Source organism: Lycorma delicatula, chromosome 3 (genome assembly GCF_047948215.1).
Source record: "Lycorma delicatula isolate Av1 chromosome 3, ASM4794821v1, whole genome shotgun sequence".
Lineage (NCBI taxonomy): Eukaryota > Metazoa > Arthropoda > Insecta > Hemiptera > Fulgoridae > Lycorma > Lycorma delicatula.
This window is the reverse complement of record NC_134457.1, coordinates 204063053-204079314: the sequence shown is the minus strand read 5'-3', so window position 1 is coordinate 204079314 and position 16262 is coordinate 204063053. Positions and strand designations below refer to the sequence as shown.

The window sequence follows — 16262 nt, the reverse complement described above, 5'->3', positions numbered from 1 at the left end:
TTTTAATACTGTGATAAGTATGATGTCAAACATTGGGTTTTTAGGCAAAGTATGGGTTGTCATCGATCCCTACAAAGTTAGGGTTTAGTGATGTTGCGGATTTCTCTATAATAAAATCTTAAATTAATAACAGAAAATAATGCAGGGCCAAAACAAATTGAAGATGATATTGGTAAGTCATTGAGAAATAGATAAAAAAAAAAAGGAACTCATTGATGAACAAAATGAAATTATTGAATCTTTTTTATTCTGAGAAAATTTTTAATGTGAAAAAGTTAATGATCAGGATTGATGACTGTGAACAGTACGCCAGACCCGTACTGGGTCTGGCGTACGCACAGATGTTGAAGCGTACTGCTCAACATCTGTGGCATTTCTACTTCACCAAATGAAAATATTTTGTTATAAGTACGGGGAAAACTCTAGATTTGGGTAATAAGGAAGAAATAATTAACATCTCTCACAGATTGAAGAATGGATGGAACAAAGTCAAATGCTAGAATTATTAATCAGTTGTCAGATATTTCAATAAGTGAAGGTGCTGAAAATACGAGAAATTAAAATAATTTGTCTACATCACATCGTAACTTGAATACTAGCAATGCAATCTATACTAATCTACTCTTAGTCGAATAGAAAAAGAGTATTATTTAGAACAGCTCAAAGAAGGATGTGAACCATAAAACACTCAAGGATGTGAACTTTTAAGTTTTTATGGATTGGCAAAGCTGGAATAATATGAGACGGGGTAAAAATGAACTAGTTCATTTAATTTCTTCAGATAGTGATTTAGAGAAACTGAAATACTAATGTTTTTGTAGTGTTTTCTGATTTGTAAATTTTATACTTGAAATTACCTTAAAAAATAGGAATAGTATTATTCTATATATCTTGTTTTAATGGAGACATATAGTCTGAGGAAGGTATTTTTAGTAATTAATTGTTCTGTAATAAATATAATGTATTTAGATGTGATAGATGTAATACTGTCTCAGAAGTGAATTGCGCTGAAGGGGTTATTGATAGCATGTAATGTAAAGCTATCGATGCAATTAGTACATTTAAAATTTGTGATTACAAGTTAAATTTTGCCCACAACCTTCATTTCTATGTCTCTGTAGCATATCTCCAACTGCAGGCTTATATGATTGAGGAATTATTGGAAGTTTTTGATAATGACATTAATGTTGTTTCTTCTGAAAATTTACACTTTTACAAAATGTACAACTATGTGTTTACATAATTTTAAGTTGTAATTTAATTTAAAACTACAATTCATTCTCAAATGACTACAGTAGATTACTTAATACTGAGTAGCATACCAGTAGAATCCAGACTTGTATTATTTCCATTACTAGTAAAACGTTTCTTCTTACTATTATAGTTATTTATATTCAGTTTATCGAAGAATTCATCTACAAATATTGCACTAGTTAATTAATCATGTTTTAATCTTGAGAAGGTTTATTTTTAATTGCTTTATTGCAATTTAAGTGATACAGATTAGAGTAGTTTGTACAACTATGTATATATTGATGATGGTACAGTGAATCACTACTACAGGTTGTTGTACAAAGTAATATACAGCTGTGTGCTAGTATCTAATAGAGTAATTAAATCCAAATACCCTCCTTGGTTTAGTTGAACGTTATACAAAAAATTAAAACAGAAAAATAAAACATCTCGAAAAAAGCTTCATTCTCACCATTACTTTCCCTAACTGTGTATCAGTGCAACCTTTTAAACTGAACTTTAAGAGGGATTGTGTTTGGAATTTATAATTTGAAGTTTTGACAAGTGATGGATTTATTCGGCTTCTAGTTGCAGGTTATCTTAATTCATTCAACACTTCTAATACTGACCTTCCAGAGGCAGCTTCTGATTAAGAATAGACACATTTTTTTAAACTGATTATGTGCATTGAATAAAGATTATTAACTTAAGTTTGCGTGCCACAAAATACATTGTGCTTTTTCTTAAACAGAAAACGTATAAATAAATAAAACCTGAGAAACAAAGCAGAGACTGAAGCGATGATTAAAATGACTGTTTCATAAACTTTTCAGGTGAAGGTTTTCAGTGCTACCAGTATAATTTCTGAAATGTCCCTAATGTTTTGATCTGAGCTGCTGAAATTCCACTGTTGTTTTATGATACAGTATATTCTGTCATTTTGACAATGGACACTTATTTCTCATGAAAGATCACTTTATTTATGTTTTAAATTCTTCACTGGTGTTTTTAAGTTCAGTTTATATACTCTCAGAATATTATTATTGTTTTAGTTTTTTAAGAAAAATTCCCTTTAAATTTAGAATTTGTGAGATTTCAGAAAATGATTGTTAATGAGGTTTTGTTATGATATTGACAGTTAAGTGTAAATATGTTGTTATTTATTGAATGTTCGTTCCCCCTTTTGAGTTGAATCTTGTATCTAACACCAGAAAGGACATAATTTGCAGCTTTGCACTGTCCCAGCTTTTCTTGTACTGTAATGCATGTAAAGGCTCTGAGGTTACAAGAGTTATAATTCAGTTCTTTCTCGGAGAATAATTATGTGTATTATACAGCCAGTCCTTATGGTAAACAAAATAAAGATATGTTTGGCACAGTGAATAACATGAAAGTTCTTATTTACTAATTTCTTTAAACTTCTAATGTGTTGCTTGATATTCTTGCGAATGACTGTCAATTTTCTAAACTCTTGTCAAGTTGCCTTCAACCGTTATTGTTAATGAAATTTATTCTTTCCACTTGTAATTATATTCTGAATTTCTATATTAAAATTATGCAAAGATTTTTTTAGAAGTTCATTAAACTTACAATAGAGTGGAATGATTTCTTGAAAGACATGTTCATACATATTATTGTACTGTTACATGTGAAACAAGAAAGAGAGAATTGTGGAATTGTTCATAAACAAGGATATTTTAATAGGATGTGAGAAAGTTGAATAGCTTCTCATAATTAAGGTAATAAATAAAGATTTATGTTGGTTAATGAAGAAGTCTCACAAATTTTTCCCGTCCTTAATACTGGTGTAATTGTATAAGTAAATAATAAATTACCAGGATTTGTGGTTCTTCACCTCAACTGGTGTAAATGACAGTGACTAATAGATTCAGTGCATGTATTATCAGCTTGTTGAAAAAAGGGGAAAATATTGTTTTGTTATTTTCTGATGTTGCAATAATAATACATATTTCAAGGTGATTATAAATTACTTAAGGATTGATTTGTGAATATTTGTGGTCAGTTATTGATTGACCAACTGAAACTGTTAGTTGTTTGCATCCCTTGTTTGTGCTACAGTTAACAACTATTTTTAAATGAGTATTAAAAAAAACTACTTCTTGATTATTTATAAACTTATATTGTATTTTTTTTTTCAGCCTGACAGTCCATATCAAGGTGGTGTATTCTTTTTAACAATTCACTTTCCTACAGATTACCCCTTCAAACCTCCTAAGGTAAATGTGATAAATTTTTTTTTACTAATAACTGTATTTATGTTACAAATTAAGTTGTATTCTACTAAGTAGGTCATGGATGACCTAAAATTAAATTATTGATTTTGAAAATGACATTAAATAATTTTAACGACATTTTCTTTGAAAATGTTTGGTTTATTTCATCAAATTGGCCATTATTAAATTAATTTTTAATTCTTCTACAATTAAGAATGCTCAGCAATAAAAGAAATAATTTTTGTTTCATTGGCAGATTTTTGTATGTGATTTTTAGGATGATTCTGCAGCATAAAATGAAATATCAGTAGTGAGCCGTTAAAAATCAGTTATTCTTTTTTATTTGTTAGCAATTACTTGCTTTGATGTTGATGTTGACAGTCATTTTTTCATCTTCACTACCTCTCCAGTATAGTTTCTACCCAATCTTTCATAAAGTCTTGTTTTTATCCACTCTTTTTATTATAAAAAAGGAAATTGTGCACTATTGGAAAAATTTCCTGTTGATAAAATGTTCTTCTTATATATATGGGTAATTTTTAATCATTTGGCCTAGACCATCAAAGTACAACCATATTTTTTCAGCAATTGTTCCCTTAACCAGGACCCTTGGAAGACCTTTTTGTAAGCAGACTTGTTGCTAGTTGGAACATAACCTCCATGAAATTTTTGAATTAATAATTATTATGCTGTCTTAATGATGAAAGGTCGAATTCAAAGAAATTTATCCATAATTCAATGAAACTTAACAGCATTTTTTGTGATTAATTAAATTTTTTTATCCATTTCTTTTAAATTATGGTTGAATATTTTTAAAGTTCAGTTGGGTAATTCCACATTCCAGAAGTTATTTTCAGGGGTTGGTGAGGTTGTTCTTTTAGAAACATATGGACTGGATGGACTGTTCTGTAATTTTTTGAGGTAAAGCAGTTTTGTGTTTGCATATATTTTTTAAGGTTGTAGGTGTATTGATCAATATTGTACTGCTTCCCTCTGGGTAAAATGTTTTGATAGGAAGAATTTTCAGGTACATGCAGTTGGGAAGGGTCCGTAAGTTTTTCTCTGGGTGGATGTTGTTTAATTCTACAATTTCTGTAAAAGTAAATCTTTTCTTTATTGTAATCCTGTGTTGTCCATTTTTGATTCTGTAATTATAGGTACGACCGTGCTAGGTCCATGCTGATGAGATCAAGGCCCGTAGAACTAAGTAAATTCTTGGTGTGAAGATAGTTAGATGTTTGAAAAATATTTTTTGAAATCTAGTAAAATATATTTTTAACTAGTTAAAAGAGTTAAAGAAAAATTAAAAATAGTAAAATATTCATAATAAATTAAAAAAACCAAGGTGGTGTTATTTGGAAATAAGTAGAATAATTATTTAATCTTAGTACTGATTTAAAGGAACTATTGATAAGAATATAATCGACCACTTTTAACACACTTTACACAGGATTCTCTTTTATTATTTTATAAACAATATTTGTTAGGAACATCAGATTGTAAACACCTGCTGAATATTGTGCTTTATTTTATAAAATCACCTTCTGTGTTAGAAGCATTTTTATTTTACTGTTGCTATAAGACACCTCTCTGTAAGTTCTTGTAACTGAGGATTCTCAATATTCCATTGGAAACTTGCTATAAAAAAAATAGAATAATGCTTGCATTAATGAACAGTTAGCCTCTGTCTTAGTCACTGGTGCTTGAAAGGGCACAAACAATCAAGTGACTCTTCTCAGCTTTGAACAACATATCTAGGCTATTATTGTTAAGTTGATGGCCAATTTAAACCATAAAAATTGTTTATTCAGTTGCTGTTTCGGAGCGTATGATTAATTTTGATTTTTACATGCCAATCATTGGTTAATAGCAATCTATTAATAGCCAATGACTGGCTATTGTTAATAATTATCTGTATTTAGAAATTTTTGCAATGGAAATAAATCATGACTGCAAGTCATTGGGCCCCATAGAAGTGGTTGGCACTCGTGGTTTGCCAAGTTAATAAGTGCAAACGTAGATAACTTAAATTGGCTTTTCTGATTCCTGCTCCAAGGATAAATTGAACAATACTGTAATTCTTGGAATCCAGAGTAAGGAGAAAATGTGGTGGTTTTCTATGTTTTTTGGCTTGAAAAATTGAACAAAATAGGTCTCGGAATTGATCTCCAGTAGTTTTGAAGAAAATTTTTGAAACCAGAAAGAGTAAAAAAAAAAATTAGATTTGAAACAGAATTTAATTCTGAAAGAAGTGAGATATTTTGAGAAAATTTCCAATAGAAAACTAAAGATTTTAGAAATTTTGACTTGTTCAAATCAAAGCAGACAAAATATGGTTGAAAAATGTTACAATTTTAAACAACAAAAAAAAATCTTAAATACATAAAAAAACTAAATTTGAAGGAAATAAAAAATTACTTAAATATGTTTTATCTCAAAGTTTATTACTGGAATGATAAATGTAATAGCATACATTTAAAGTAGTTGTCCAATGGACCGCCATTTTGTAAAATCCAGCATTTAACATGACAAATTCAGGTTTATCAGATATGTCTTATTGCATCAGGAGTGTTCTTAATAATTGCTGCAGCATCTTGTATGATAAGATTTCTTAGTTCATGTTTATAGAATAAACTAACTACTTCATCCAACCCAACCTTGATTCCATAAAATCAGGAGCTTATATGTGGCCATTTTACTGCTTTTAATCAATACAGTAAATAGTACTCATTTAAATAATTTGTTAACATTTTGAAAGGTTACCGGTGCACCATTGTATGAACTAAACCCCCCAATCTTATTTGGAATTAGATAATCTTCCAAGAGTTCAATCAGATATGTTTGCAAGAAAATGTAATACTGTTCTTATGAAAGTCTTGATGATAGAATCTTTGGATTCTGTCAAATGGAATAAAGTGCAACCAATGTGCCAACACAGTTAAAACAGTGTGCGGTGATAGAATATTTAACAGCAGAAAATGTGAATCCTAAAAATATTTTTCATAGTTCAAAAGCGATTTATGGTAGTGAAACTGTGACCGGAGTACTGTGAATAGGTGGGTGTTGAAATTTTGTGAATGTGAAGCTGGTAAAGCGACAATTGAGGACACACCTCACAGTGGATGACTAGTTTCTGTGACTGACGAGAAACACTGAAAAGAGATGGACGATTTGCTTCAAAGTGACCAGCGAATCACCCAGCAACGCTTTGCTATTCAGTTAGGCAAATCTAAAGAATGAATCAGCCATATTGAGCAGTTGGGTTACCGTAAAATCTGTGCACGATGGGTACCAAACAAACCCTGATGGCTCTCTGCAAGCTGAAGTTTGAGCCTATTCCGGATTTACCATACTTGCTGGATTTGGCTCCGTGCGACTTCCACTTCTTTCCTCAAATATACACCACTGACGATAAGGTGAAGGAAGTTGTGGCCACTTGGATCCAAGAAAGACTGCCAGCATTTTTCAGTGACTGGAATGCAAAAACTTTTCACATGTTGGGAAAAGTGTATCGGTGTAAATTGGGATTATAGTGAAAAATAAAAACTGCATTTTAAAGCTAAGGTATTGAACTTTTATTCATTTTTTATTTAATTCCAATATCTTCTCATTCCCAATCTACACATATATGTGCAAAATTTATCAGCCGAGCTTCGTACGTTTTATATTTTTAATTATTATTTATTATGGCACTAGAAGAAAAATTTTTTTGCTCTGCTCAAAATTGTAAAATTATTTGTTACATTTTTCTATCATGTTCCAGATAAAGTTGAATTTTTGAAACTATTTTGCTTTTTGTTGACTTATTTTCATCAGCTTTCTCTAAATTTTATTCAAAATTTTTATTTATCAGCAGTTAACAAAGTTAAATTATAAAAAACCTAAAAAGAAATATTTTTTAACTCCTGCTTTTTTTTGGGGTGTTTCAAAGTAGAAATTACTAGAGATACAGTTTTAAATTACATTGTTCAGTTTTGAATAAAAATTGGGGCCTATTTTATTCAATTATTCAGATTAAAACATATTTAACTGCCAAATTTATCCTTCAATTTGTGTCCCAGAAATTTAAGTATGCCTTAATTTTAGCCTTGGAGCAGAAATCAGGGCTGTAATATTACAGACCATGATTTTGAAAAGATTTTGTAAGTAAAAGGTTATTTTTCTCTAAAAATTGTTAAAACCATAAACATTTTTATTAAACAACATTAAAATGTTATTTATGTGAATAGACACTATGATCTTACCTTAATCATCATAACTTTTTTCTTGAAAAGTAGCTGGGGACTCAAGATGGTGCTGTAATATTAACTTTTGAATGTAAGCATGATTATTTTTTATTGTCAGTAAAATCAGTTACTGACCCATTATAATTAAGTTAAATGCTTTTATCATATTTTGTGTATGGTAATATAAATTGTTAAAAAACACACTACCAAGTTTTCCCAAAAGTTCACTGATATCCATGCTGAAATATTACATAAATTCAGCAATCATTAATTTATGGTATAAGAGGTTAATGGTGTAACCATTTTTAAAAAAAATTTGTTTTTTATTCTTGTGTAGAAAATTTTGTTATTTAATCATGAAATATCATTGGTTGACAGTCTAAAAAAAGTGTGATATTATGTTGATATTATGTTATTATGTTGTGATTTAGAACGTACAGTTTTTTGAAAATTTCATAGAAACTATTATCACAGTGCTCTATGCTCTATTCAACTTTACAGTTAAAACACAGGATTTGCTAGTGTTTTACTAAATATCATAACTCTTATACTTATAAATTATCTCTTTATTGCTTGAAGAAAACTTTTCTAATAGAACCAGCAATATTTACACCAAAAATAAGTAGTGTGTATGTGTAAATATATAATATATATATATAATTCTTGCCATCAAATTTTATTAAAAAAATTGTTTATAACTTGAATAATTATTTTATTATCAAACTGCATGAAATTGGTAGTGTGTAATAGTACTGAAATTTTTGTTTCAGCACAAGTTTTAGATGGTAAAAATCAATTGCAATGAGTTTAGTTAAAATTGCAATTCCCAGCCAGTGTAATATTCTATCTATGGCATTCAGTGTTTTTTTTGTTTTTTTTATAATGACTTTATTTTTTCAGGTTGCATTTACAACCAGAATTTATCATCCTAATATTAATAGTAATGGTAGCATTTGTCTTGATATCTTGAGATCACAGTGGTCACCTGCACTCACAATTTCAAAAGGTACGAGAGAGTTGTTTTAATTTTGTGAATACTGTTATATGTTTGAAGTATGTGTGTGTAAAAAATTTTTTTTTGCCTATTCTATAACAGCTTTCCCTGTAAATTGCATAAATGTTTTTATTTTCTATGGTTAATCAACAATACAGAATTTGTTAGTGTCTTTCCAAAAATAATCTACTGTGTTTTAGCTTGTCAAAATAACTGCATTGCTTTCGTATTACCTATTTTTAATTCAACAAAAACTAATTCTTTTTTCTCCCTTTTAGTCTTAGCTATAAATATATTAATGACATGTCAAATGTACAGAGATTCAAAATTTGTGCACTCAAAGTAAAAAAGTTAGACATTTTATTTCAGCATTGCTCAAAATGGCTGTCCCATTTAGTGTAATGCATGTATGAACTCATTTTACCATATTTTTCTTAATGCACCTTTCTTTATCCAGCTCCTTCAATTCCTGAATGCTGTGAACATGATATGCATGAAAGTGTAACCGCTTCATTGTGTTCTCTTGAGCACTTCCATATGAAAACTGAGGGTATGCTGATCTCTCCTCAAGCTTTTTGAAGACAAATGTTGCATCACATTCTTAACCTCAGCCAGTTTAGCATCAATCAAAATTGCCAGTCTTCTGTTTCTCTTCTTGTCTACAACTGATCTGCATTCTCTAAATCTGGCGATTAATCTTATGTTCGAATTGTTAGGTACTCACGTTTGAAAGTTTCCCACAAAATTTGTCTACAAGACATGCCTAAGAATGACAAAAAATAATGTTCAACAATGAAAACTGTTTGCCCTTAGGAAAACAAAATGTTTACCAAGCAATATACAAAGCACCACTGCAAGCGTTGTGTGATCAGTTCTCATCACAATGGGATCTAGGTTTGTTGTTCATACCAGTGATGCTATCTTGCGGTAGCCGATGTAACTTTTTCAGTTTTACTACTATTTATAGACACTAATTTTTTTGTGTGCCGCTTTCGGATTTCTCTGTAGAAAAGATTATTTTTCTCTATAGTGATTATACTTCGATCAGTATAAAATTAACCAAGCATATTAATATAATAATTTTTTTTTTTCAGTTTATTTTTCAAACACAGTTAGTAGATTGTATTATTATTGATTCAGTTGTTTAGGCAAGCTTATTAATTTACCAAGTGATTTTTAATAAGAGGGAGTAATGGTATTTATTTTTGTGCTATATTAAACTTCAAAGAATGTTATTTTTATAATTCATGCATGGATTACATCTGGATTCTGCATAATAACTTCCAAGATAAGTGTTCATTTCAATATAGTTCACAATTTTTTTGTTAAATCTTCATTTTCTTAGTATAATGTTGGTGTAGATTACAATTCAAAAATTTGGAAATTTGTACTTCTTAGTACAGTGTTATAAACCCAATTGTATGATGTGTTAAAAGTCAACAGATAAAGTTTTATTTTTCAGAGAAAATCCAATGTAAATTTTTGTTAGATTTTCCAATAATTTATACTTGCTTATTTTACTTACTACAAATTACTTTTTTTTCTTCTGCCACTATGAAAAAATAACTAATACAGAACATTACCTGTTGGGATTTGTGTTTGATTACGTAATATTAGTAAATTTAATTTTATGAACACCATATAAATTACTCAATCCTGCAAGTGAATTTTTTATATTAAAGTTTTTTAACAGAGGCTACCTAAAAATGATTTTTGTCTTAAGTGTCTAAATTCAAATGACTTACTTGTTCCTCACAGCATGTATGGATTTTAACCAAATTGAGTTGAATATATTTAATTATTGCTAATTCATACCCATCTTGTCACAAATATGTTAATAACATTGATATGTTAATATAAGAAAATCTCAGTTAATCAGATTTCAAACAAACAAACAATTCTCTTCTCCACGTTTACCGTAAATGAATGTTAAGTAGAGTTGTGTGCTATCATAGAGGGTTATTTCTTTTTAGTTTGTGGCCATCATGCAGAAGTCCTGCCCATCTCTTCTACCTACTTCCCATCCCTATTCCCTGAGAAATCTCTCTACGATTTGCTTTAGTTTTTCTTCAGTGAACATAAATTTTCTGGAAACCTTTATAGATGAGGATGCAAAAATGTAATATGAAGCTTATGCTGCAGCTTTTATCTTAAATGTGCCAGTAGTTTAAGTTATTCATTATGTTTTTTAATTCAACATCTTTAATTAGCTTCAAATTTACAGGCTATAAGAAGTACCTTCAATAGTTTTTTCCATATGATAATAATGAATGAGGCAACAGTAGTAAAAACCAATCCTGTCTAAAGCAGGCTTGGCCAACTGAAATGATGTTGCGGGCCACTATGAAAATTCAATTTGGCTATGAAAATTTAGATTTAGAACACAATAAATCATCATTATTTTTTATTATTCATAAATTAAACAGTTTTTATCATTATAGAAATAATAAAACAATCTAATAATATTTTAATCGGTAATAAATTTGTTTCTCTTTTTCTTTCATTTAGTATTTTCAGGTCGATCTTAATACTTGTATTTATACATCGTAGTTGGGTTTGCAGGTTTTCATCAGTCAAGGATGCGCGTGATTTATGTTTCATGAATTTCATTTTCAAGTTCACAGATGTAAGTTGATCCAAAAGCTCTCCCAACTTTTTGTGCCAAATATCTCAAAATTACAACATTTTTCGTTTGTGACATGTTATAAAAATTAATTTTTGATTTGAAAAATGCGTTTCAGTATAAGTTAGTTAGTTCAATTTTCAGATATTCTGGAATAATGTCTTTTACTGGTGTATTCCTTAAATACAGCAGCAGTCTCCTTACAAATTAAACACATTAATTTGGAGCTTAGCTTAATAAAAAATTACTTTTCTTTCCACTGTTCATTGTATTGTCTATTTTTATCCACAACTTTTCTTTGTACTTATACTCGAAAATTTTGTTTAATTTTTCAAAATTAAATTTATTTTCAATTTTACCAAGTTATAAGTTTATTTCAGACAAATCAATTTATCTGAAATATAATTTTAAAAAACTATTCTACAGTCACAACAGTGATGTGGATTTTATTTTTTAGCAAATCAAGACACTGAGCACTGACATGAAAGTTTGGTGTGGGTAATTTACTATAATTCACCATTAATTGGCGGTTAATTGGTGTAGTAGAGGTTATATTCTGTTTCAACACCTCTGGTGTTCAATGTTAGGCGAATTTACGGAATTTTTACATTACGTGTATAAAAAATAAGTAAATAAACTGTAATTAGCTGTATGCTTGTTGGAAATAAATAATAACCAAAAACAGCAAATGGCTAGAGTTAAAATGAGTCCTCATGTTTTTCTATCCCCTCTCTTCACTCGTATCGTGCTGTGTTACTATTCCAATGTATATAAATGTTATAACTATAGCGATGTATTAAATATATAACCCGTTACAAACGTAAAAAAAAATATACAATAATTGTTAAGGAGGGCGGACCACAATGTTACTCGATCGTACACTTATGTTGGATGAACCCAAAATGATTTGATAAGTACTCCATCACAACCTATCCAAATTTGCATATTGAACCGTATATGTAAAGATAAGTTACAGGATACCTGGTGGAAATGAAATAATCTATAAAACATAATTTCATTTTACTATAGCGTGGCCACTACCTGTGACAACTACACATCCTGGTATATACAGCTTCTCAACACCAGATGTATAATTATTGAAGATACGATATACAGCAAGTAGTAGTGAAAACAAATCTGCATGTTCTCGAATTTTTTTTTTACAAACATCTTCGTTCTAAATTGGTTGAGATTCATTATTTTTATGCACAGTCATAAAGTCATAACAATATGACGAAACAGAAACCTTATTGAAATTTTTCCATGTTAATAATGCACAAAATAAACATATATTTTTTTAATTGTCTTGAATCTTGCGGGCTGCAAAATTATACACGGGGGATCTGCGGGTTGGCCATTCCTGGTCTAAAGCCTCGACCAATTACTTCATTCCAACCTTAATTTGATGTGTAAAGGAGCAATAAAACCTTTTGTGACTCGGTTAATACATACAGTAAGTTAATAGTTAATAAGTAAGTACTTATTATAGTAGTTAATACATAGTAAGTTAATATACACCATAATATTATAATTTTTATTTTTTGGGTGATTTACTATACTTTTTGTTCCTAGCACCCTATTTTTTTGGGCCATTTTTACTTTACTGGTATCATAGCTCTAAAAGCTAATGCTGCAAACAGAAAAGTGTGGTAATCAGTCAAAAAATGGGATACAAGCTTTGTTGCATTTCTTGACGTTTGACTCGGGGACCTCCAAAAATAAAAAAAGTGGGATATAATGTTGGTCTGGTCTGTGCATGTACATTTGTTGGCATGGTTGAAGCTCTTGAATGAATGGAAAAATCGATTTTCATGAAATCTTGTACAGAGACTCGTGTGTGTATATAGGATAATTTGTTGGTAAAATGTTGGATTGATATCTCCTGGGAGTAGGGTAAATAGCTTTTTAGGGTCACTTATCTTCAGAAGTTTGCAAATGTAACCCCAGTAAGTTCAACACATGCATGCATGGTTATCTTATCATTGTTTTTTTTTTTTTTTTAAATTTTGCCCTAAAATTCCTTCAACCAGAATTGAAAAAGCTACCTTTTTATTAAGTGCATATTTTTTAATTAAAACTTTTTTTTTTGTCTTCCAAGGCATATTAGTAGTGCAAGTGAGCCCCCCCCCCCCCAAAATACTTTGTGGTTAGGAGAGCTGACCAAAATACAAGTATAGATTTCTCTATTTCTTTAAAAGTTTTTTTGGTTTTTAAACTTTAAAAATATTGCAATATAATTTCATCTTTAATTCACCCCCAGACAAGAAATCTTAGCTTACTTTTTTTAGGTTGTATATTTTTCAGTGGAATTTTGTATAGTTTCTTCCATTTAACATAGTAATAGTAGAAAAATCAAAAAAAAAATCTTGGAAGTCATTTTGGAGATGAAGAGCAGAAAAAAAACAATTTTTGCCTTACTTAAACATTTAACAGATGGAGCAGAAACATTTAGACGATTTGAAGCGTGAAAATGAACACCTTATTTATACACTATTTAATAGAACACTATGTACACCTTTGTAAAGAACAAGAAACATCTAGTTTTCAACTCACGTTTTGAAGATACATCATCCATGTGATCATCATTAGCAGTAAGGCACATCTCTTCATGTCGCCTGTGACTTTCCTCAGCCAGTCCAATGGAATTAATTACATAAATCTCTGCTTGGATGACATTTTTTAGTTACTGTAAAGTGTGAGTTAGTTTGGTGTAAATCTTCTCTTTCAAATGTCCCATTAGAAAAATTGCATGCTGATCCATGTAACATCTTCTAAATGAGAGATGACATGTTGGGGAAACGTTTCTCAGTTGACTGTCATGGAACTTTGTGCTGTGTGGGCAGTAGTGCTTCATGTTAGAACCACACCAGGCATGTGTTGATATGCTGATGAAGTTCGTTGTAGAGAAATGTTTACTACAGCACCATACACCAATTTGTTGTGACCATAACAGACTGACCATTAGCATTCTTATAAAAGTACAGCCCAGTCACCAAATGCACTAACACCTCACCGTACTTAACTTTTCAATATGCAGTGGCTTCTCAGGCAGCATGCATTGTGGGTTTTCTGCAGCCCAATATCTGAAGTTCTGCTTGTTAACATATCCATTTAGATGAAAATGTGCTTCATTGGATATTAGCAGGTGATCCAGCACTTGTGCTATTTCTTTGATTAGTTGCAGCAGCTGCCTGGCAATTACTCCAATGATTCAAATCACAGGGATTGAGTTGCAGCACTACTTCATTTAATCCCTTTACTTAAAGGGATGGAAAATTAAATCCTCATGAAAGATGCGTCTAACAGTTCTACTGACTAAATGTAAGGTGGTTGAATGGGGACAAGCATAACACTGAGGACTACACTGAAATGCTTCTGCTACTCTCCATACATTTTCTGTAGTTCACACTGGCAGGTTCTTGTTAAAAATGGATGCATTAAACCTCAATTGTCTTGGACCCAAATCAATATTGTCTGGTGTGTGGGAATCTTTCCATTCCTTCCAATTTCAAAACACCATTGAAAACTTATTGCATTACAGTAGTGGAACCATTATGTTTTTGCAAACATATGCTTCTACTGCAAAAGTGCAGTGCTCTTCCAACCAACACTGCATCATAACTGAAGGCTTTAAACTGCTTTTATTCAGCTAAGTGTTTCCCTCCACCACCTACACAGATGTCTGCATGGTGTGACTTTTACATCTTCTAATTTTTTCGGCTGCAGCCTGTATGATAATAAATTACCCCACCCCAAAAAGTAACCTTTCATAACTTTTTTCATCTATCATTATTTTTGTACTATATAAGAATAAGTAACCCAATGCCAGGAAAGTATTCAACTTTGTCATTAGCTTTTTTTTATTTATTTAACATTACACTGTGATCCTTGGCTGTACTTGCTTATTCATTCAAAAAGCAAGAAAATTTAGTATATCTTCCTTGTTTTCTCGGTAAAACATCATATCCATCAATAGATCGCTTACTTACCACTTTTGTTCCTTTTAATTGTTTTTTCCATAGACATTGTCTTATGTTAAGAATGTTGAAAGCAGTTGGTTGAAGTTAGTTCCTACTATGAAGAGAATGTTTTTCACACTTTTATTGTAGTCAATAAATAAACACAGGCTTTTGTCTAAGAAAAAATTGTTCTCAGGCAGCCAGTCAAAGCTGGGATATCACAACAGTAAATAAATTTCTCTTCCTTTTTATGGAAGATTAAATTCTTGTGATTTTGTGCCAGTTATGTGTTCCAGAAACTAAGATTCCTTCTTTCAATCTTGATTGTAAAACTAGTAAGCCTGATCATGTACTATTGGATTTCACTCTTTCAACTCTGACTGGGTGAAAATCTACAAACTCTCCTCAAAGTGTGGTGAAAAATGTTTACTGTTTATATTAGATGACTACAGTAGATGATGTTTTTATTATTAGAGAGATATCAGAATGGAGGCACCTGGTCCATGAGGCACTTTATGGCTGACTAATTGCAGATTTGGAATTAAAATCTTAGTTTTCTTTTAAAAATCTGACAAGAAAAATGAGTAATCTAGTAATAAGAATGGTTTTATTGATTTCACCAGATCATCTGAATACCAAATAATGGTATGGATAAATAAATCCCTTTGTTACCATTATCTTAAGTTTTCTACACAAGATTTATAAATTTTATTCACTTAATCCTTATTTCATTTTCGAATGCAAACTTGAAAAAAGAATGTTGCCTTATTACAAATAACAAACATGTTAAAATTGTTTGAACTTACAATTTTAATTATGAACAAAAGTCATGATAGTAAAGTGTGACTTGAGACAAAACTTTTCAGATCATGTAGCCTTGGAACTGGTTATGTACGGCGTCAGTTTTAAAACGCTGTGACAAAATCATTTTATATGGCATCTTAAGTCTGTTATTTTGTTTTATATTCACAAAGGAATCAGTTTTATTATACA

General features: G+C 30.4%; 1 protein-coding gene across 1 annotated transcript in view; it reads left to right on the top strand.

The window, feature by feature from the left end:
* The window catches only part of eff (ubiquitin-conjugating enzyme E2 eff), a 58857-nt gene that overhangs the window by 32695 nt on the left and 9900 nt on the right, over window positions 1-16262 (top strand). Inside the window, exons 4-5 of the mRNA XM_075361394.1 lie at window positions 3393-3470; window positions 8594-8699. Coding sequence (XP_075217509.1) covers window positions 3393-3470; window positions 8594-8699 — 184 coding nt within the window. The remainder of the gene's footprint in view (window positions 1-3392; window positions 3471-8593; window positions 8700-16262) is intronic.